This window comes from Lepisma saccharinum, chromosome 8, assembly GCF_977018435.1.
Source record: "Lepisma saccharinum chromosome 8, izLepSacc3.1, whole genome shotgun sequence".
Taxonomy (NCBI): domain Eukaryota; kingdom Metazoa; phylum Arthropoda; class Insecta; order Zygentoma; family Lepismatidae; genus Lepisma; species Lepisma saccharinum.
This window is the reverse complement of record NC_139236.1, coordinates 26973631-26996211: the sequence shown is the minus strand read 5'-3', so window position 1 is coordinate 26996211 and position 22581 is coordinate 26973631. Positions and strand designations below refer to the sequence as shown.

General features: G+C 36.0%; 1 protein-coding gene across 1 annotated transcript in view; it reads right to left on the bottom strand.

The window, feature by feature from the left end:
- Window positions 1-223: 223 nt before the first annotated feature.
- LOC145990887 (uncharacterized) overlaps window positions 224-22581 on the bottom strand; it is a 295884-nt gene continuing 273526 nt past the window's right edge. Inside the window, exons 5-7 of the mRNA XM_083126355.1 lie at window positions 14109-14284; window positions 5300-5437; window positions 224-1317 (exon numbers count right to left, since the gene is read on the bottom strand). Coding sequence (XP_082982481.1) covers window positions 375-1317; window positions 5300-5437; window positions 14109-14284 — 1257 coding nt within the window. The 3' untranslated portion in view covers window positions 224-374. The remainder of the gene's footprint in view (window positions 1318-5299; window positions 5438-14108; window positions 14285-22581) is intronic.

Below are 22581 nucleotides of genomic sequence, written 5' to 3'. Positions count from 1 at the left end.
CAAATTCTCATGACACATGTTTGCAGTTATTTCTTTAACTCTGGTGTATATTTGTTGAACATCATGATATATTTAATTTAGAACTGCTTTTAGTGCAATGTTAAAATTTTATGTGCTGCATATATACTGCTTTCGTACCATGTAAGGTGATATGTGTTTTAAAGGTCCTTAATCAACCTATGTATTCAGATCACCCAAATATGATGTTGATTTTTTTACCACATACTCATATTGATCATTGTGGCACATACTAACAAATATATTGAGTAGCCACTCCTGTACACATTAATTACACACGAAAAGTGAAACATGCAATACTATCTGATAAAACATTAACTTGATTAGTGGTCTGCAATAGTGCAATATGTCACTTTTCACACCCACAAGACAGTCAGTTTCTCCTGTAACTGTTCACGCTTCACGCCGCCACAAAACGAATTACGGTGGTTGCGATAATTAGATGGCAAACTCTGAGATGGACTGCTCCCCCACCTCCTGTGATTTGGAGTAGGAGGTGGTGGGGTTAGGGGAAGCCCAACTTCTTGAAAAGACCCCACAGGGACACTTGAAGGTTTCTGCTGCTGTGTTAGTGGTGGGGGAGGTGGTAAGGGTAAACCATTTTCGTGAAAAGAGCTCATGGATGAAAACCCACTTTCATCTGTTGAGCTGAGACTGGATGACGGCAGTCCGTTCTCCTGAATTGGATTAGTCTGTAAAATCTGAGTGTATATGGGAGTTATACAACGCTCAGAATTACTACGAGATGGGCTGCTGTTTGATATGACACTAATAGATGGGCTGTCACATCCGAATGGCACTCCCATATCATGAATGGTGCTGCTGCGGGGGGAACTTGTGCTTGGTGGTGATGACCTCAGGGCCTGACTTGACCGAGATGATGCTAGTGACAGTGTTTCGGCTACAGATGACGACTCGTTCCCTTTGAATGAAGTTTTCGAAAATGACACATTGCTACTTGGCAGTCCGATTTCTTGATATATATCAGACCCACAGCTGCTATCCCTGAATGAATCTGTGTGCTTCAGGTGAATTGGAAATTCACTCTCCTGCTGGCTTCTGTAAGGAACTGATTGGTCATGCATTGATAAATCTTTTATCCCCATTTGCAATGGAGAAATATGATCCAGCGCTGATCCTTGCCTGCTGTGAGGAACACTTGGACAGAACCGCTGGGCAAGGTCGGGTTCCTGAGTGTGCAGCAATGAACGCACTGTTCGAAGCATCTGGAAAGCCTGTTGTGCTAATTTGTCAGGTGGCACTTCATCTGGGTGAACAGTTTCATCTTTCTGCTTCCTCCTAGAAAGACATTCAGAAAGTGTAAACATTTACTGGCACAGAATAGATGTCTAAATGTATAGACAACACAATTTGAATCTTCAAATATTTTCAATAGCAATTGATGTGATTGTATCTTTTACGTTCCTTTCTAAACATTTCAAAACTTAAAAGTTTATTATACTTTGTTTGTAGATTTTCAAGTTTTTCGTTGTTTTCTTTTTGTTCCGACTTTGTTTGCCAGTACTTTCCAAATATTTTATACATTATTTTAGAACCATGGTATAAAATCTATTTGCAATTAAATTATTAACATTATTGTTGTTGACAAAATAAGTTTAAATAATATCTGAAAATAAATTAGCATATTAAATATTTTTATTTGAATCTCTCTTTTTTAATATGTACTATTTGATTATTATTTGTTCAAAATCATCATTATGAAGTATTAATAATTCTATGAATGTTAGTGACAATGGTTCTTTTACAGCATGCAATGCTAACAAGACGTTATCTACTGTGTAGTACTTTTACCTATACTTATTCTAACACTACATTTCGAGAAAGCACCTCTTCTCTCGTCTTCAAATAAATGTATTTCTTTTCGCTGGTGATGAAGATAGATTAACACAAGTTTTAGGACTGGCGTTATAAAAAGTATTTGTGAAAGAAATAACACTTTTATCATTCAGCCTTCGACATAAATCCCTTCTAACTGTACACACTTATTTGCATGGCCACTTGGACTGGTTTTGCTCAAATACAAAACTACTCTAGTCCCTCAAGGTATGTAACTTAGAACTGAAAAATGCTGTTTAGTATGGTAACAAAGTTGATGCTCCCTGTCATCTCTCCGAAACCATGCAATTTATTTAAAAGATTTTTATTATAGCTTAAATGATACCATAAAACTCCTGTGAATTTAGTTCTCTAAAAAATGTGCCTTACATACGTAGTTTGGAAATGTCAAAATGGACAAAAAGTGAAAACTGCCAAACTACATAAACAGTTGCCCTTCCCTTATTATAGCACATCATTTGCCATGGTTCTTGCTGCTGCATTCCTTGAATGTGTTATGAAAATAGTGCACAACTGATTTTTGAAAAGGCAACATTGCTAAAAATTATTTTTTTCTGGCACTGAAAGTCTGGTTTTAATCCTGGTATGTGCATGGGGATTTTGCAAGTGTCCGTTCATCAGTTTTCATTTAATCATCATTCATACACATCATCATGAGATAAGCAGAAAAAAATGTGACTAAAATCTCTGTGGTAATTCTTTGAATGCATCACCCATGGATATGAGGACTACTATAAGCAGTGGAACCCCTATTTTAAATTCCCAAATTTTACATTTCTCTGCATTACACATTCAATCTTCATGGTCCCAACATAGCAAAATGTTATACAATTTTCCTCAATTTTACATTTTCCCACCTTTATGTTTTTCACCTTGGTGCTCTGAAAAATGTAAAATCGAGGTTCCACTGTATGTGTATTCTAGACTTTGAGATCTGTGCATATCACATTGTCTACGAATGATATTTTACCATAGGTATCTCTACAATAGTGTACTTCTGGAAAACACACCATTAATTCAATAAACCCATGCTAAACATTGGATTAATTAAATTATAGACATATTGAAACACAAAAGAGATGAATTGTTACAGGCCTATTGCTCAAGGCAGCTCAAGGGCTTCACAGACTCCATGGTACATGGTACAGAAGTGAGGCAAGCCATAAATGGTTGGTTTCATACCATTCATTAAGGAACCTTTGTTTCACAATGTAAAGGACATACCAAAGTCCCCTCTATGAAAATTAATATAAATCCATAATGGTCCTTAATGTAATTGAAGAAGTCATTCATTATTGAAGGAGTTTGTATTTGTTTCTGGAGTGTCAAACATTATTGCCCAATAAAAATATAATACAATTGTAGAAGTTAACACTAAAGGGGCCTAGCCCACTCTCAGACTAAAAGTGATATTCACACGGAAGTTGGAGGCTGATGACATATAGTAGACAAACTGCATGGTTGTGGGATATGGAGAATAATACTTTTCTGTTATAATCTGTGAGTCAGATGCTTGGATAGTTGATTTCTACCCAGATAGCACCTAAGTTAACTGCAAGTTAAATCAAATGTTGTGCTAGATGGGTCTCCCTTTTAAAAATGCAAGATATGTTCTTCTTGTGTTAACCCCTTCAATTCTAACAATGCATACAATATTTTGCAAAATAATCTATGTAACAAGTAGAATGTCTATAGTCGTGCAAGAGCCTTTGGCAAGTAGGGTCCGAAGAAGGCTCGCGGTTCATATTTCGATGAAGCACAAGAAAATTCAACCTTGCAATTTCTATATTATTCGACATAATGTAGTTAGAATGTAACTATATTATTCATATTTCATTTATTAAATTTTTCTTGCATAGCAATGGTGTTGTTGAATTGTTGTTAAGATATATGTTTAAAGATCTAGCATACTCGAAACTACATGGGAAAAGTTATGGAAGTCGATTTATAAAGAGCCAATGGGGAAAAGTTCTGCAGGAAGCCCAAAACCAGAATGTCCGCCACAATTTTGCTGATATGTATTAACATTAATATTGTAATAATAATGCAATTGGCCTGCTACAATCAAGGTGTCCCAGATTTGATTTTCAGAGGCGGTATATTTCAATTTCTCATAGATCCAGTACAGATTAACCTTTTCATGCTAGACTTTTCTTTCTATTCTTTGCCAGTGTGGAAAGGGATATTATTGCAGGATTATGTTTCATGTTACTCAAGCTTTTTATTCATTGGTCTATGTTATAAATAGGGCTAGGAAGTTGACAGTAGTCTGTTTTCCTTCAGATAGAATCAGAACACATTGGTTTTTTTTCAGTATTTTTTGCCAGTTATGTTGATTTTATTTATTATTTTTGAGGTTTCTTTTTGCTCCTTCCCTGTTGTTTCATGAATATGCTAGCATAACTTACATATTTAAATTTCCTAATATGGTCTTTTTAACAAGTATATATGCATATGTCATTAATCGAAAATATGGTCAATGCAAAAGCACAATATTATTTTAACTGAAATCTTTGGCAATGGATCAAATAATTAATTGTGGAAAATGTATTTTTCCTCTATCAAACTTAAAATACTTTGAATGAAGCCTACTTTAAGGTTCCTAGCTGGCTACTATTATCACCTTAATCTGTGCGTTTATGGTAAAATTAGTCTAAACGTAAAAAAAAAAAAAAAATCTAATCTGCTGCATGTGAAACAACTGTATTTTCAGATGCTGACCTACTACTGAGGCCCACTCTGAAAGGATTGGATTGATTGATTTGTTGTTTTAAGTCAAGTCCACTTTGTGCACAGTAAGGCTAATCGGGACTGGACCTACAGTTTAAAGTGGGATCCGAACCACTATGTGCCTCCACCGGGAATTGAACCCGGGACCCCTTGATTACAAGGCGACGACGCTACCACTCCGCCTTCCACTCTGAAAGGAAGTGAATGATATACAGAAAAACTTTGTGGTGTATTTCATGTAAATTTTGAAGTAAAAGTAAAGAGGTAGTTTAAACCACCAAACAATGGGTTTTATCAAATTATTCATCTACTCTCTTGCAATTTATGAAACAAAATCAGTAATTTCAAAAGCAAAAATTATTGTTAGGTAATTTTTAAAAATCTTAGGTCATTTTTTAATTAATTTAAGATCATTCCAGAGGTCATGTTTTGAGATATTTTAGGTCATCACCTTCAGAGCCCTAGATATAATCACTTTTCAAAATGACTAACCATCTCTTTGGGGGTGGGGGAGGGAGAGGGTGCCCTGTGTCATTGCTGTTAATCTGCCAATAATAAAACTAATTATCGCACAAATACAACTAGCATTCTATATTGTAGTATTCAGAGTGACAAGCTTTCCATTCGGAAATGTAGAAGTGATATGGATTAAAAATGAGCACATAGCAATGTATCAAAACATGCAGTTCCTTACCATGCATACTCCTTGAATGCATATCCTGATGGCCCTTCTATCATTGCAACACTCTTTGCTCTCTGAACCTGTGCTGAGGTGTTAGGAACTCCAACAGGGGAATTCCCCATAGTCTGCACACTGTGAGAACGAGGGACTCTGCAAGAGAAGATAGATTTGGCATAATGATTTGTACTAAATAATAAATATTTACTTTTCGTTACAGGGTCATTATAACATTTGGTAATAAAGTAACAGAAATTTACCTAATACCTTGACAATATCCATTATGATAATGGGTCAAACTGGTCAGTTCACCCTCCTGAAAATTCGCATCGTTAACTACAAATTTGATAAAGTAGAAGGCTTATTATTTTTTACACACGATAACAAAAAATAAAGTTAATTGGCATTTCAAAATCATAACCAAAATGAAATCGAGAAAGTGAGTATAAAATTCAGGAAGCAGGTCAAACTTTATGTTTTCATATTCTGCCACCTAACCAAAGAATAAATGGTTCCATGAGTTTTCAATATTCTAAAAATAACATGTACCATAAAAAGCAAACCTCAATTAGATTTTCCTCCTAATTTTCAGATTTTTCTTGGATCAGGTGTGTAAAAATTAATAACAAAATAGAGTATATGCACTTCTGTATATTAACTTCTTGGAATGTAACTAGAAAAGAAAAACAGTTGTGCTAGATAACCACTCATCTGGTGGATCAAGTAGGAGACATCTCAAGAATATAATAATGATGACCATCATGATGACAATGATACCTGGTGCAGAGCATAGCAATGACCATATACAGCATCATGTCAACTACATATTTTTACAATTAGTTTGCAATATATCATTATTTAAATTACCAATTAAAGCTTTCATCAGTTCATCAATTAATTCTTTTTTCTGAGAGCAAGGGATTTTTGTCTTGTCCTATATTTAGGAAATAGCACTATCTGTATTGGACGAGAACATTTTCTGTACAAATGCTCTGTACTTTTTACTCCTTTTTAAATAAAAGTACTATTAAAAATAAAGACTTGACATTAAAATAATGTGGCCACGGTGGCTCAGTCGGTAACGCATCTGACTACCATGCTAAAGGTCCCGGGTTCGATCCCTGGCCGGTTCAAATCCGGGAACTTTTCTAACATTGAAAGCGGCCCCGGCGCCCACCCAGCATCGAATAACATGGGTACCTGGGGGAAACCCTGGGGGGTAAAGGCGGTCAGGGACGTGATGCTGATCACATCACCCCCAACTACGACCGGATCAAGAAAGTGTGCGGTGTTACCTTCACACCCCCTATACGCCTTCATGGCGTGGTGCTATGCACAGGGGAGCACTTTACTTATTTTTACTTTTTTACATTAAAATAATAGTTTGTTATTATTACTTAATAATAATAATTTTGTTAATATTTCTGCTATTCAATGTTGTGATAATGACCTGTGACACTCCACTAAATGGTGATGCTCTGTTCACAAGCTATATAAATGTTACCATTATTTTAAAAAAAATTCAAATACAAAATATGTTGAAATACACATGTAGGAAGCAGACCCTATTTATAAAAAGGTTATGAAGGGTGTCATAAATTAATAATGGTATCAATGAAAAAAGGTTAGAAACTACTGATATGTAAGATTCCATTATGAAAACAATATGACAACACTTATTATCAACAAATGATTTCTCACAGAAGCAGGTTTTGTTGTAAAAAAAATTAACTAACTCACTAGATGGGATGTTTTCTGCAATTTTATATGCTGACTTCCTAAGAAGCAGAGGTGCTCATAACACCCTGAAGACCATGGGCACAGTCCCTCCAGAACTGCTTATTACATTCCCGCCCATAAAAAAAAAATTAAAAAATAAAATGCAATTGTAACTAATTTCTATCTTAATGCAATAGCCTGTTAAGTGTTTGGTATTTATATATTAAAAAAATTCATATTTTCGAAATACAAAAAATTATCACATTAATTGGATTAATACTTAAACTAATCTGAAATGTCAGAAAAAAATATGTAAGGATGTGCTCAAATACATATTATGGATGGGCAATAAGATTTAAAAACCCATAATTTGAATATTTATGAGAATATTTCATACAGTTTAATAATGGAATAGAAAATTCAATTTGGGCAAGACAAATATTTGTGTTGCTGTCTATTAATGAAAACTACAGTTAATGTTACAGATTCAATTCTTGTTTCATGTTTCTACAAAATTAAAGATTTCTGACCCTGGGCAAGATTACAATTTCGTGTCTTGTGCAATGAATATGTCCCTTTCTGATTTGGGTAAATATTATTACTTTAACCCTAGAACACTACCATACGTAAAATTTACATGTGCTTCGCGCTCATTTCCCTCCCCTACCTCCCACATCGCACCCACCTACCCCTCTGCCTATGGTATTCCTCTATCATTCTGTCAGGCGCGTGGCAGCACTGTGATAAGGAGGGCGGAAGCAATGAACGTCTTTAGTTTGTGAGTTATGTGGGACTCTGTACGTCAATAATACGTAGCGATAGTAACAGAAGAAAAATCTTGCACGTAATTTTGACGTGCATGTAGTAATAACGCCATTTGCATTCACGTAAGATTTGCATGAATTTTTCTATAATATGATCAACATAGCAGCGATCAATGGATACATTATTCACACTCACAACTTCTACAACAATCAGGGCAACTCAGAAAAGAGACTATTCTCACGAATTCAGTTCATGCTTTTTGAAGGTACTGGGGAAGGAAGAGACAAGTACAGTAGCAGCCACGTCTCAAAGGAACAGAAAGTATTGCAGTTTCTGCAACTACAAGAAAAGGAGGATGACAACTACGTACTGCTCCTGTGGGAAGCCAATTTGTGGATCACTACCGTACGTAAAATTTATGTATGCTTTGCGCTCAAATTCCTTCCCTACCTCCCACCCACTCACCCTTCTGCCTAGCAGTGCCTCAAGTTGTCTGTCGGACATAAGGCAACACATAAGGAGGGTGCAAGCTCTGATCGTCTTGATTTGGTTTGTTATGTTGTGCACTGTACGTCAATTTTACGTATCTCTGTAAAACCAGAAATATCTTTCACGTAATTTTGACATTTGCAAATTCGATTTGGATACTTAGATTTTGAAAACGGAAGTTTAAAAGCATGCACTATTTTCTTGCAAGACTTAAAAATAACATTTGTTCCTTATTTACAGCATTATGAATATTATTATTGTTTGCTTTTCATTGTTTGAACTTTTCGCCTTCATTCTTAATGTACGAATGGGCTTGTAAAGCAAGACCTTCTCTTAAAATATTCTATGTTTAATAAAACCATATTTATACATTTTAAAATGAAGAATAAAATTCCAATATAAGGAAAAATAAACAAAATAATGTTCACAATGAATAGAAATTTGTTTTCATGATGTAGAGGTTGTTTTAAAAATAGATTCCTTCATGTACGTAAAATTTACGTAGCGGTAGTTACACTGTAATATTGGAACACAGTAGTGTTCTAGGGTTAATAATCTACAGAAAAAAATTACATGGATCTTATCTCAAGTGCAAATCTCACTTGCTACAGTAAAATTATCCTTCAACAAGTTAAAAATGCACATTTGACATTATTTATTTTTGTGTTTTATTCGGTAATTTATAAGATGTTTGACTTGATTGATTGATTTATTTTACTTCCCTTTTGTGCCACTTTTGGCTAATTTGCGAAGATGGGGATGAGTGATGATATTATGAAATTGATGAATGGACACTCACAAACATCCATGCCCTGGCTGAGATTTAAACCCGACATTGGCATTGGCCAAAGGTCTAGCTGAGCTTTAAGAAGGGAAGAGGGTCAGTGGCGAAGCATCCTATGAGGCCAGGAGGCTGGGCCTATCCACGCCATTACTCTTTTAAAGTTGTATTTACTTATTTCGTCAAAACATAAGTAATGCAATGCAAAAGTTTGGAATTTTCATTTATGATAATTACAAAAAAATTCTAACCCTGTCCAGTATACGAACTTTCCACAGAGTGAGGCACATTTGCTGGGGCCTCTTCTCTTTACATTCCGTCATACGGTCGTATATGAGGGAAGCCTAATATTACGAGTACTGTACGTATGCTTATAACGTGCTTGTGAGGCCGGCCTCGCGGTGTTACCCACTAGGACAAACAGAATGTCAGCAACACTGCATTTCCGCCAGGATTGGAAATTTGTGGTGTACCAGCATTTCATAAAAACATTAGCCTGTGTTCGTGCAGAGATATTTCTATTTCATTTGTATATTCTCCATATTTTGTACAAAACTTAAGTTTTCCTTCCTTTCATCGACAAGATGAGTGCTGATGGTCTTGTCGATTCACCCAACACCGTAGCGTAAACAGAAAGTCTAAAAAACTTATATTTGTAAAGTAAGTCTTCATGCCAAATTATGTAAATTAAAATGCTAGTTGCGCCCTATATTTACAAAGTAGTTTTACTTTCACTGGAAATAGAATAATTTATTTATATCGTGAACGGGGATTCCCTTGCTTTTTCCCTGTGTGTGAAAACTTGCCTCCTGCTCAGGATGCTATAAGGGAGCGTGGCTCGGACCGCAAGGTTTGTGGCGGCAGAGCTTTGTTTGTGATTCGTGTCGTGTGCAGCGATCAGATTTATGCAAGGAAGTGCTGGACTAAAATGCAAGAACAATTGAGTTCTTAATTGACTGAAGATGCAATCATCGGTAAAGTAGGACCCACTTTTGGTCTTTCATGTTTCCTTCTTATAACAATAATTTCTAAAATGTTTTCAACTCTATTTTTCTTTGCAAGTAGCAGTGGCAAGTGACAGCAAAATTTTTTAAAAAATTAAAAGTTGTATAAATGTTATTTAATGCGTTAACACTATCCTTGAATAGATATTACAAGCAGACATTTTTTTATGCAGCCGACACAAGCGAAGTGGTAGGCAGTTTTGTTTACCCTGAAGGGATAACAACAGAAGAGGGCAGGCAATGAGAGTACAATGCAAGTGAAGACATTTTTTGGGTTTAGGACAAAGAGTGTTATGGGGTTATTGTGGGGGCCATGTCTGTTTCAGGTCTGGCGGAACAGGTCAGTGTTGTCACTTTGGATTGGCAGAAAAGAGCTATATTGCACCTAAAAATTGGGATTCTATTCTCTCAAGCAACTACATTTATTATAACTTGATTATATGTTACATAGTAACCTTTTGTGTTGCCATCATAGAAGGGTCCCAAACAAGGATCCTACACCCTTGTGCAAATTAATGGAATCAAACAGACAATTTTCACTTTTGTCATGTTGGTAGCATTGTTATCAGCTGATATCACTTCTTATCAGCAGTTTTCGCTTATAGGTTATCTTTTATCGTCTTTGGCTTTGTTATTTGTTTCATTGTTAATGTTTTGCTGATTCAGTGCGGTTTTGTTGTGAATGTATTGCTGATTCAGTGCTGCTTTGTTTCGGGTATACTGTGAAAGTTCCTCAACCGGTTTACCATAAGTCCCTAATTTTGCCATGGATTTGACTCCATGGAAGAGGCAAGATATAATTATGCTTGCTGAAATTACTTCGCTGACCCAGAGGCTGATTGCTGCAAAGTGTAGTTAGTAAAATTGTCAAGCAAAAGAAGGAGACTGGAAGTTTTTCTCCTCGGAGAGTTGGACAATGCACTAGAAAACGAGCTACAACTGCTAGAGACGATGCCTATTTATTGAGAGTGAGTAAAAAAGACCCTACTAAGTCTAGTTTCGATCTGCAAAAATAACTTGCTCAGAGTGGGACTTGTGTGCATGATTCAACAGTCCGTCGACGTCTGCTGCAAGCTGGACGAAAAGCCCGAAGGCCATTAAAAGAGCAGCTGTTGACTCCTGTTATGATGAAAAAATGCCTTAATTGGGCGAAACATTACAAAAATTGGACAAAAGAAGACTGGAAAAAGGTGTTGTTTTCAGATGAGAGCCACTTCCTAGTACAGGGTATCAGAGTGCAGCATCGTAGATCCGATGGAGAAAAGGTCATGAAGAAACACATTGTTCAAAACGTAAAGCATCCTGCAAAGAAAATGTCCTGGGGATGCTTTTTCCTATTATGGGCATGGGTCACTCGTCCCAGTGGAGGGTATGATGAATCAAGACAGATATATCGAAGTAGTTCGAGTCAGAGTGGTTCCAGAGCTACGGAAACTTCACCCTTATGGCACCGGCGTGTTCCAGCAAGATTTGGCAACATGTCACACATGAAAGAAAGTGAAGAATTTCTTCGCTGGACAAGGCCTAACTGTCTTGGAATGGCCAGGCAACTCACTGGATATAAACCCTATTGAAAACCTTTGGGCGATCTGTAAGCAGAAGCTTCGCAGAAAGGATTGCACTACGAAGGAGATGGTGATTTCTGAGTTGTTGAAGGTGTGGAATCACGACGAAAATTTTAAGGAAATGTGTAAAAAACTTATTGATTCTATGCAAAATCGTGTAAAAATGTTAATTCAGATGAAGGGTGGACATACCAAATGGTAAATGCAATTATTTATTGAAAAGGTTTGATGTTGCAAGAAATAAACACAATTTTATGAAAATTTGTGTTTGATTCCATTAATTTGCACAAGGGTGTATGTTCTATTACTACGTAAAGGTGGGTACAACAAACTAGGATGCGAAGTATTGACACTGAATGAGATAGGTGACCTTTACCTATGATTTTTTTCTTGAAAGCCCCGTAGTGGTCATCCTAACTACGAAGCCAGGTGACCTAATTGTGGTCATGTCAATGTTTCCTGATCCTCTTTAATTCATTCTCCATATATTCTCATCGTCACGATTAACATACAGCAGAACAAATGAGACAAAAATATCCAAAATTTAAATTATGTTTACTTGCACATGCATGTGTCAGAAATTCATTTATCTAGAAAGCCAAGACTGGAATTAATTACAACCATTCCTTTAGTTAGACAACAGATAACAATGGTGTTTTCCTTGGTGCGAGGAAGTCTTGCTAAAAAAAAAACTAAGTTGGCAACAGTAGAAAGTATCAAACTGACAGTCGCTGAAAGTGCAGAATTCTGTCGTCTGCTCACGGGACAAACGTCATATTGACCCAAAAATTATGGGGTTCTTCTAGCCCTTTTCACCTCATTGCAAAATAAATAAATAAATTGATGAAGAATTGACAACAGGGCACGAACACTATTCTTTGGATTTTTGCGATGTCTCATGATTGGTAGTTCTTTCTGGAGGTGCGTGCATAAATCAGGTAAAAAAAAAGTAAAAAGTAAAGTGCTCCCCTGTGCATAGCACTACACCATGAAGGCGTATAGGGGGTGTGGGGGTAACGCCCCACACTTTCTTGATCCGGTCGTGAGTGAGGGTGATGTGATCAGCATCACGACCCTGACCACCTTTAACCCCCAGGGTTTCCCCCAGGTACCCATGTTATTCGACGATGGGAGGGCGCCGGGGCCGCTTCCATCGTTAGAAAAGTTCCCGGATTTGAACCGGCCGGGGATCGAACCCGGGACCTTTAGCATGGTAGTCAGATGCGTTACTGACTGAGCCATTGCGTGCATAAATCAGGGGTTGAAAAAAATACAAAAAAAAACGAAAAAACAAAATGAACAAAAATCTAGATCGATTACATCTGGTGGGCGGGAGGAGAAAGTCTAAGACATAATTATCATACTGATGGCCGGTAACAACACTTTTGAAAACGTCACGCCACTGGCAAGTAAAGAAGCGCCTGGAGAGACATTGAACCACTCTCCATGACATAGCCCCCTTCCCTTCTTTTTTCTGATTTTAGCAAGTAATGCATTTTATCGCACTTTTGTGCCTACCCTGCTAGCAACTGTACGCTTCGCCACTGAAGAGGGTACAAACATGCCTGTCAGCATTTAACTTCCATCTATCTTTTTGAAGAAATGTGCACAGTGTGTACAATTAATTGTAGCAGAACATTATCTAGATTGGTTTGGTTCCTTTGTGCAGGTCTTGAGTAATATTAGATTTACCTTTTGTTATCAGAACCAACCTAGAGGTTTGACTTAGCATGATTTGGTATTTAAAGTATTGTTTCTCTTTCCAGCAACAATTGGTGGCGGACTCTAAAGGCTTTAATCATTACACATGAAATGAAGTCAGTTGTATTTGAGTTTTAAACACAAAGAACATAAAAAGAAAGAGAATCGTTGCTTTTCCTGCTCATTTTTTCTTTAAAGTATTTTTCCATGTTTTTCAAGTATATGGGGGTAGGATATGAGGTAACAGATATGACATCTGAGCTTTCCACACTCACAGATGCATAAAAACGCATTGAAGATTTAAAAATCTTGACCATTGGAAATGGTATTGAAAGAACTGATTTTTCTTCTCATAAGTCATGCTAGAAGTAAGAGAGGATGCAAGGGGATGGTATCCCCCAGCTAGCAAAATTTTTGCAAAACATCCCCCCAGCTGTCTTACTTCTACCATGTTAAAACATAGAAGTATCTCTCCAGGTAGAGCCTAGTCTCCATCAAACATTCCCCCAGTTAGCAATTTCCACTTCAAGCGCTGCTCATAAGAAGTTGGAAATAAAAATGAAGCATGAGCACCAGTGAATAATTCTAGATGTAAAGTTGCTACAGAAGCAATATCAATCAAGAGTGTGCTGGAATATAATTCTCTCTCTATCTCTGTACAAATATTATTCCTACATCACTTTGAATCACCTCACTATACTATACCACTGACTACAACAATTTTTATTTTTGGCAAATTTGATTCTATTGATCTATTACTATTCCAGGAGTATGATGTTATTCACAAAAGTAAGCCATACCTGCAATATTGCAATTCAGATGAATCCATACTCAATCTTTTAACAGCTTTGTTGTTCGCAGCTCGATTGTTGAGGTACATTTTACTTTGGATGATTGTTAAATTCTTGTGAACCCGTTCGAGGAATCGAAGAACTTGTTCCATTACAGCTTTATACATCTGTCTGCTTGCTTCAGCCTAGAAAAAATAGGAAAATATAAATCAAAAAGTGAATTATTACTCATTTTTTTATTAATACTTTCTGTATATTTAAATTTCAGTATGCAATTTTCTTATCTATGATTTTGCTAAAGATAGCACAAGAATTATAATGAGAGCTGGAGTATATTTTAGGCTAGATAAAGTATTTGCAAAGCCTGAAGCCAGAGACTAAAATGCAGAAGAATGAAATACTTAGAAAATGTGCATAACTTTGTTCATTACAATAATAAATGAGTTACACAAATAATAACAATAGTAATAATCATCATTATAATAATATTTTTTTGTATTTACGCAATTTAAAAAAATGAGCATTTATACTTCAATGAGAAGTTAAAATTCATGTATATTCTTCCACTTTGAAGCTTCTGGAAAAACAAATACTGTAAAGCCAGCTCTTACCATACACTGGACAGCACTAAGTGGCAAAGTTTATTTTGGGGATAATTTGATACTGATTTACTCAATCATTTGAAGTGCTTTGTTGTATTACAAACTGCATTCACAATTATTCAAAAGTCATTCAATACTACTAAATATATCCCCCAAATACATACAAGTTTTACAAATCTAGCTTTCCAATAATTCAAAGCTAGACAGTTGTAGTACAAACTACCATCAATAATTCAAAGTGATATAGGGGTACTACAACCTTTGTACTTCTTTACACCCTGATAAATGTATCAAAAATACATGATGTATAGTATGCAACCATAAATTGGCCACTCCCTCCCCTCTGAACAATAGATGTATTATTGTCATCAAAAATACATTGAAACAGTGCATCCTGATGGCATAGTGGTAACATCGTCACCTTTCCAGATAGCACACAAGCTTACGATAGTTTGCTTATACATCCAGCTTGCCATATTAAGCTTGATCTGACAAGTTGACAAGGGGTGATCAATTTAGGGTTGCATGCTATACATCAGGGTGTAAAAAAGTACATAGGTTGTAGTAATAGATTCTAGTTATTAAACATAAGAGCAAAAATCTAATAAACATTTTTAGCCCATTTATATCACTTTGAATTATTGAACGGTATATATAAAATCATTTCTTGTAGAGTACTGCATCGAACCACTTTCACTCGCTCAAACTCGTTCGAATCTCCCATGCTCAAGCATGCTAAGCAATTGTACCGCACTCGTAGTGGAATGATTGGCATCCTCCCATATTTCAGTGTCTAATGAGCAGCACTGTTAACCTAAAACCCATACATGTAAGGAAACCACTCTATGCAATTACAATTCTAAATAATAATTCCGTATATTATTATGTATGACTCAAACACAGAAAAAAAAAAAAAAAATATGGCGTCTCTGGTTGTGTGACATCTACCTAGTGAGCTCGTAATTATTTTGTAGTTTTAGTGGTAATAAGGTTAAAAGTATCATTATCTTATAGAATATATGGTATATGAAGAGCAGCGATAAGTAATAAGATATTTGAAGAGCCCAGGAAACTGAAGCAAGAAAAGTAAGTAGCAAAAATGTTGCCATGCACAAACTGCGAAGATCTGCGAGCTGAACTTGCCAGCAAAAACGAAATTATAAGGATTCAAGAAGCCGATCTCTTACTGCTCAAAGAAAATGAAGTGTGTGAAGAAACTGTGTGTGCTTATCAAGAAAAATGGAGTGATGTAGTTAAATCACGTTCGTCGCGTTGCAAAAACCCCCGTCTGCCGAGCGGAACTTATTGTGGAAAAAATTTCCCACGTGCAATACCGGTACACAAGAATCAGTTTTCAGTGTTACAAGACTTTGCGGAAGGAAAAACTTCCAACAACGACAAAGAATCTGGACCAATAAAGAAATCCGTCACAAAGCGGGCATGCAGCTACAAAGTACAAGTATGTAACAATGGATTAAAACGTGTGAAAGGCAATGATACTAACAACATAAGGAACATTGTCATATATGCAGACAGTCATGGGCGCAATCTAGCTCCACAAATACATGGACTTACACCAAACATGTGCTGCAGTGCTATTGTGAAACCTAGTGCAAGGACTGAAGAGGTCACAAAAACAGCAGTTGAAGATGCAAAAACGCTGGGTGCAAAGGATAATGTGGTCATAATAAGTGGTACAAATGACGTCTCAAGAAACAACGCAGATGCCATCATCCCGAATCTGTTAAATACTTTACGAAGTCTAAATCACACTAACATAATCATTGCAAATATTCCCCACCGCCATGACTTAATGAAAAGCTCGTGTGTAAATTCAGAAATTACCAAAGTAAACCGTAAATTAGAGAAAGTATGTAAAGCCTTCAAAAATATCAAACTTTTGGATCTTAACTCAATGGACAGGGCACTCCACACGCAGCACGGCTTGCATTTTAACAGAAGAGGAAAAAGTCGCATCTGTCAAAGGATCATGGATATAGTTAATGAAGATTATACAGACTGTTCTACCATCCCTCTCCCTTGGAAACAAACCCCCTCTACAGTGAACGTGGAATACAACACAGTGCTACTTACATGCAACAGTGGTGATAGTGATAGAGAAATGTTTCAAGAAATGCCAGATGCAGGCAGTGGTGATGTTCGTGATAGTTACATGGAAATATATCATAAAGTGCCAAATGCATGCAATGGTGTTAATGGTGGTAGTGATGTAGAAAAAATTCAGAGTTCAAAGATAAATACACCTCGTACATTAAGATCCTCAGAAAGGGTAAAGCGTGTGCCCCAAAAATGGAATGAAGATTTTTTATGGTAAGTCATAACAAAAGTGAAAGAAGAAATCTAGAGTGTCTAAAGCAGCCAAGTGGTAATTTTAGCGTTGCTCATTGTAATGTGCGGTCTCTTGTACCAAAAATTGATGAACTACAGTGTGTTACATTACTGCATGATTTTGATATTGTCGCAATCTCTGAAACCTGGACTGATGCCTACACGCCAATGGCATCTATCAACCTACCAGGGTATCAGATCGTGAAAAATGATCGGATGCATATAACCGGAGGGGGCATTGCCATTTACATGAAAACATAACTGAACTTTCGCATTGTAGGTTATAGTGACTTGGACAATGGCAGTGATGTTGAATATATCAGTATTATTGTAAATAATAATAGTAAGAGAATAGGTGTGTGTATTATATATAGAGCACCAAACATAGAGTACACAAAGCTCTCCATTGTAGAAAATCTACTCTCTGAGCTATACCCTTGTGTAGACACCCTCTTGCTGCTGGGTGATGCAAACTGTGACTTCTTAAAACACGAATCGGACACTATGTATTTAAAAGCAATTTTTAACACATTTGGCCTGACTCAAATAATCGACAAACCCACTCGAATCACAGCAAATAGTAGGACACTCTTAGACTTCATAGCAATAGATAATACTGAGCTTGTTCACGGGTCGAATGTTGAAAACCCTATAGGTACCTCTGACCACTGTCTCACATATGTATCGTTGGTTTGTGAGAAGCCCATAAAGCAGATGAAATACGTTACATATCGTGACTTTTCTCATTTTGATAGTGATAAATTTGAAAATGATATGAAAGCCGTAGATTGGGAATTGCTGAAACCTATCCATGATATTGAAGACAAAATAAACTATTTTAATTAAAAAATCATCAGCATCTTTGAAATTCATGCACCTACTAAAACGGCAAGGGTAGGTAAAAAATATACTCCATGGATCACAGATAATGTAAAACTAGTAATGAAACTCGGGGATAATGCCTTACGTAAATTTAAAAGAACAAATAACCCACACGACTGGCTACAATACAAGGATCTCCGTAACTTCACAACGTCAATTACAAGGCAGGAAAAGAAAGCATATTTCACATCCCATATAAACAGCAGAAATATGAACACACGGGGTACCTGGCAAAAATTAAAAGATTTAGGTATTGTTGATAAAACTACAAATAATATTGATGCCCTTCCATCTAATCTTAGGGATGCAGATGTTATAAACAACCATTTTGTTAGCGTTACACAGAACTTCAATTTTTCTGAAACTCTTATCCAAAAACAGTACAATTACTTCATGACAAACAAGAATGAGAATACCACAGATTTATGTTTCACAATTAAAACAATAACAGAACTGGACATATATAAGGCAATACATAGTATACACTCAAATGCAGCTGGAGCTGATAAAATCACAGTTAAAATGTTAAAGTTATCGCTTCCCTTTGTACTGCATGCACTAACACAAATCATCAATTTCTCTATCTGCACTGGAGAATTTCCCTCCATATGGAAGGAAGCTCACGTAATCCCACTAGCAAAGAAGAAGAATATTCAAAGTCTTGATGATCTTAGACCAATAAGCTTGCTGCCTGTTGTCTCCAAAATTATTGAAAAAGTAGTGTGTCAGCAACTCACCAAATTTGTTGATGCGAACAATATATTACCAGAATTACAGTCAGGTTTTCGCAGTAAACATAGTACTGCCACTGCACTCACAAAAGTAGTAGATGACTTCCTTCATTTCATGGATGAATGGAATGCAGTCATACTAATCCTCTTAGACCTCAGCAAAGCCTTCGATAGTGTACGGCATGATCTACTTTTAGCTAAACTCAGATATTATAACTTCAGCCATTAGCAATCAAGTGGTTCAACTAGTATCTTACAGACAGACACCAGAAAGTACAAATGCCTGGCACTCCACTATCATTTTCAAAATCTGTGCCAATAAAAACTGGGGTGCCTCAGGGATCAATATTGGGGCCACTATTGTTTACTTTATACACAGCAGACTTATCGAGAGTAATACAAACATGTACATATCATTTCTATGCTGATGACACACAGATATACCTACCTACCACGCCAATTACAGTTAGACGTGATGTTATGGTCCTCAACGATGAATTAAAAAGAATTTCCACCTGGTGTGATTCCAATGCACTGATTTTAAATCCCAAAAAATCCACATATATGTTACTGGGGAACAGACAAACAATTACGAACGACAAGTATAATGACATAGTCTTAAAGATACGTGGGACGTGCATACCGCATAAAACAACATCGAAAAACCTGGGTTTGGTGATTGATAGTTCTCTTACTTGGACAGAACACATCAATGGACTGTGTAGAAAATCATTCTACATTCTCAGAAATTTATATAGGTCTCAAAATTATCTAACAGAAAAAGTTAAACTGAAGCTTGTTAAGCTCTTATTGTGGTCACTCTTTGATTACTGTGATGTAGTTTATGGTCCTGGGGTCTCAGTCAGAGATAAAAGGAAAATTCAGGTGATGCAAAATTCTTGTATACGATTTGCATTGAACATAAGAAAATATATACATATCCTGCCTCATTTGAACACAAAGAAAATATTAACAATGGACAGAAGAAGGCATCTGCACTATATCACCTTCATGAACAAAATTTTGAAAGTAAGTAAACCAGATTATCTATTTAGAAAACTTAAAATAGGCACTCAAATACACTCACACTTCACACGAGGGCATAACAAACTTTTTACATGTCATTACAGTACCGCCTCCTTCAAATCATCATTCTCGGTAAATGCAGTTTCAATCTGGAATAAATTACCCATAACAATAACTAACCAATCAACATTGCATGCTCTTAAATCCACAGCAAAGGACTATCTACTATGTAAACAGTTTGAATCTAGGAGCACACACGAATAAAAATACATCCCACAATGTATTAATGTCAATGTAAGAATTTGGTATTACTTCATGTCAAATATTTCTATTTTTGCACCATCAAATATTAACAAATATGCATTTACGTGTACATGTGTGTGTGCCTATATATATATACTTAAAATTGTATTTAGAATTTAGTTTTATGTGTATACATATACTCATTAATTGTATCTTTACAGTTCTTATCTGATTTCAAATTGTCCATACGTTTTTCTTTCATCTTTCTTATTTACTATTATTATTTTTGGTTTTGTTTCTTTTTTTCTTATTGGACATATATACCTTTTGTAACTGTAGACTGTATTCTGACAAGGGTTAGGTGGGAGAACAGCGTACGCTGAACCTCGCTCGCTCAATAAAGATATATTATTATTATTATTATTATCATATGAAAGTATGCAATATCTACAGACCAAAACGAAAAATGGATACACATGCTGAGACACTTGCCTAAGTAATTACAAATATTGTATCACCGTGCAAGAAGTAAGTGTTCATTTACCAAAAAGGATAATTATATTCTGCGAAATAATAAAATGCAGTTATAACATTCAATCGAATATCATTTCAATGTGAAAATAATCGTAGAAACATGTCAGTCTACATAGTTTCAGGCCATAATCATCTATTTTATTTTCACATATCTCGGTAAGATACACAAAACTGCATTTTAACATGGAGGTGATGATTATGTTCACATATTTTTCAATTTCACTTAGTTTTTTACTTCACAATCCATATTTGAGGGCCCACTACCATAGACAAATTATGGAAATAAGTTTACTAATATGGTTCAAGAGTTCGAGTGTATTTCGCTCATTCCGTTGTTTTTTGCTCGAGCGAAAGAACTATCAATTCTATGTGCCATCTAATGTTGCCCATGGGAACTATTTGCCACTCGAGTGAAAAACGCTCGTTGCAGCACTAATTTCTTGCAACAGTACAAAAACACAGATAACTTGAACCTCCTGTAACTGTAAAACTAAATCACCCATAGAAGAAAAATTAAAGAGGCTACGGGCATTGACTCGAAGTATTCAAAATATCATGGAGATCTGTGTTGGTCAGTGTCATGGCCTGGTTGAAATGATATGGAATGACTATGCAGCAAATAAAATTTATGTCGACTAATGTTGAAATAAATGCAAACTCATGCTAAAATAAACCATTACATTTAAATAACATGATTACATTAATAGATGAATCATCATTTCATGGATCAGTAAATATTCCTTCAAAATGTATTGTCTGTTTGGAGAAAAAATGTTGAACATATTTTGTTCTTGAGAATTTCTGTCATACGATGCACATTCAATATTATTTATTTCTGACAATTTTACAATTAATTTTTAATATTTTCCTTTATGTACATTGTTCTTTACAATATGATTAGATAGAACTTGGAAGAGTTTGGTGGGCATAGCCACCTTATGTTAAATTGAGACCTATTATTTAGTGTTGATAGATGTCCTCTCATCTCTAATAAATTGAAGGGCTCGGGTGTAAAACATGGTAAGTGACATTTTGGTAATTTTTGAGTTACAAAGTAAAATGTGCCATCCTTCAATTTTAGAGTGAAATTGCCATGTCATACAACATGAAAACAACTTATCTACAGTATTGCTTCTAATAACCGTTTTTTCGTAATGAACTCAGAAATGACCAAAATGTCACTTACCATGTTTTACACTCGAGCCCTTCAATTATTAGCAAGGTGAAGGATGAAGGAATCTGACAGAAATAAGGAGAGTGAAAAAAAGAAACCGTATAACCAAAGCAAACTTTTTAAATAGCTATACCTAGGTATATTAGTTAAGTTATAATTTGAGAAGCTACATCTTGCATGGAAACTTATTAATCCGCGCCCCATGTGAGTTTAAATCAGAAGATTGGTTGCTTTAAAATAAGTTTAAAAATCTACATGTTGCAATTTTTCAAGGTGCTTGATGTTAGGCCAGTGCCGGATCTACAAACCTTGGGCCCCCGCAAAATATTACCAAAGTTACCTCTACCTGCGTACCTTTACTCGCACACACACATATATATATATATATATATATATATATATATATATATATAATGTATGTGCGTGTTTGTAATTCTTGATCTCACGTTGACAAAGTCACATATAATAGCCCCTAGAGGGTGATTCAAAAGTCCCTTAACACACCCTATAAAAAGTAAAGGAGTTAGGCTGGCTACAATTGGTCATGATAGAAACAGGTTAGTCTTAGGGGGAATCACATTGGTGTGTTCCTAGTGGATGTCTGCCATATTGATATATATATATATGACACTGTTTTCTCACACCTGGAAAATGATACATTTGTTATTATCATGCAGTCGTAACTTTTTCCGGATTAAAGAAAAGTTGAAGAAACCTTCACCACTGTGTTTCTCGTGAAATTCTAGCATGATTTCATTCTAGTTTCACTGCCATGCGGGAAACCCAGCGTGGGTGATCTAAGGTAGGAATTTTCCTGGCTTTGTCCCCCTCAAAAAGCAGCTCTAGGATCCACCCAGCCTCAAATCAAATGGTATGGGAAAGAAGGGGGGGTAAATGGGGCCGTAGCATTATGCTGATCACATCTCCTCCAAGATGGCCGA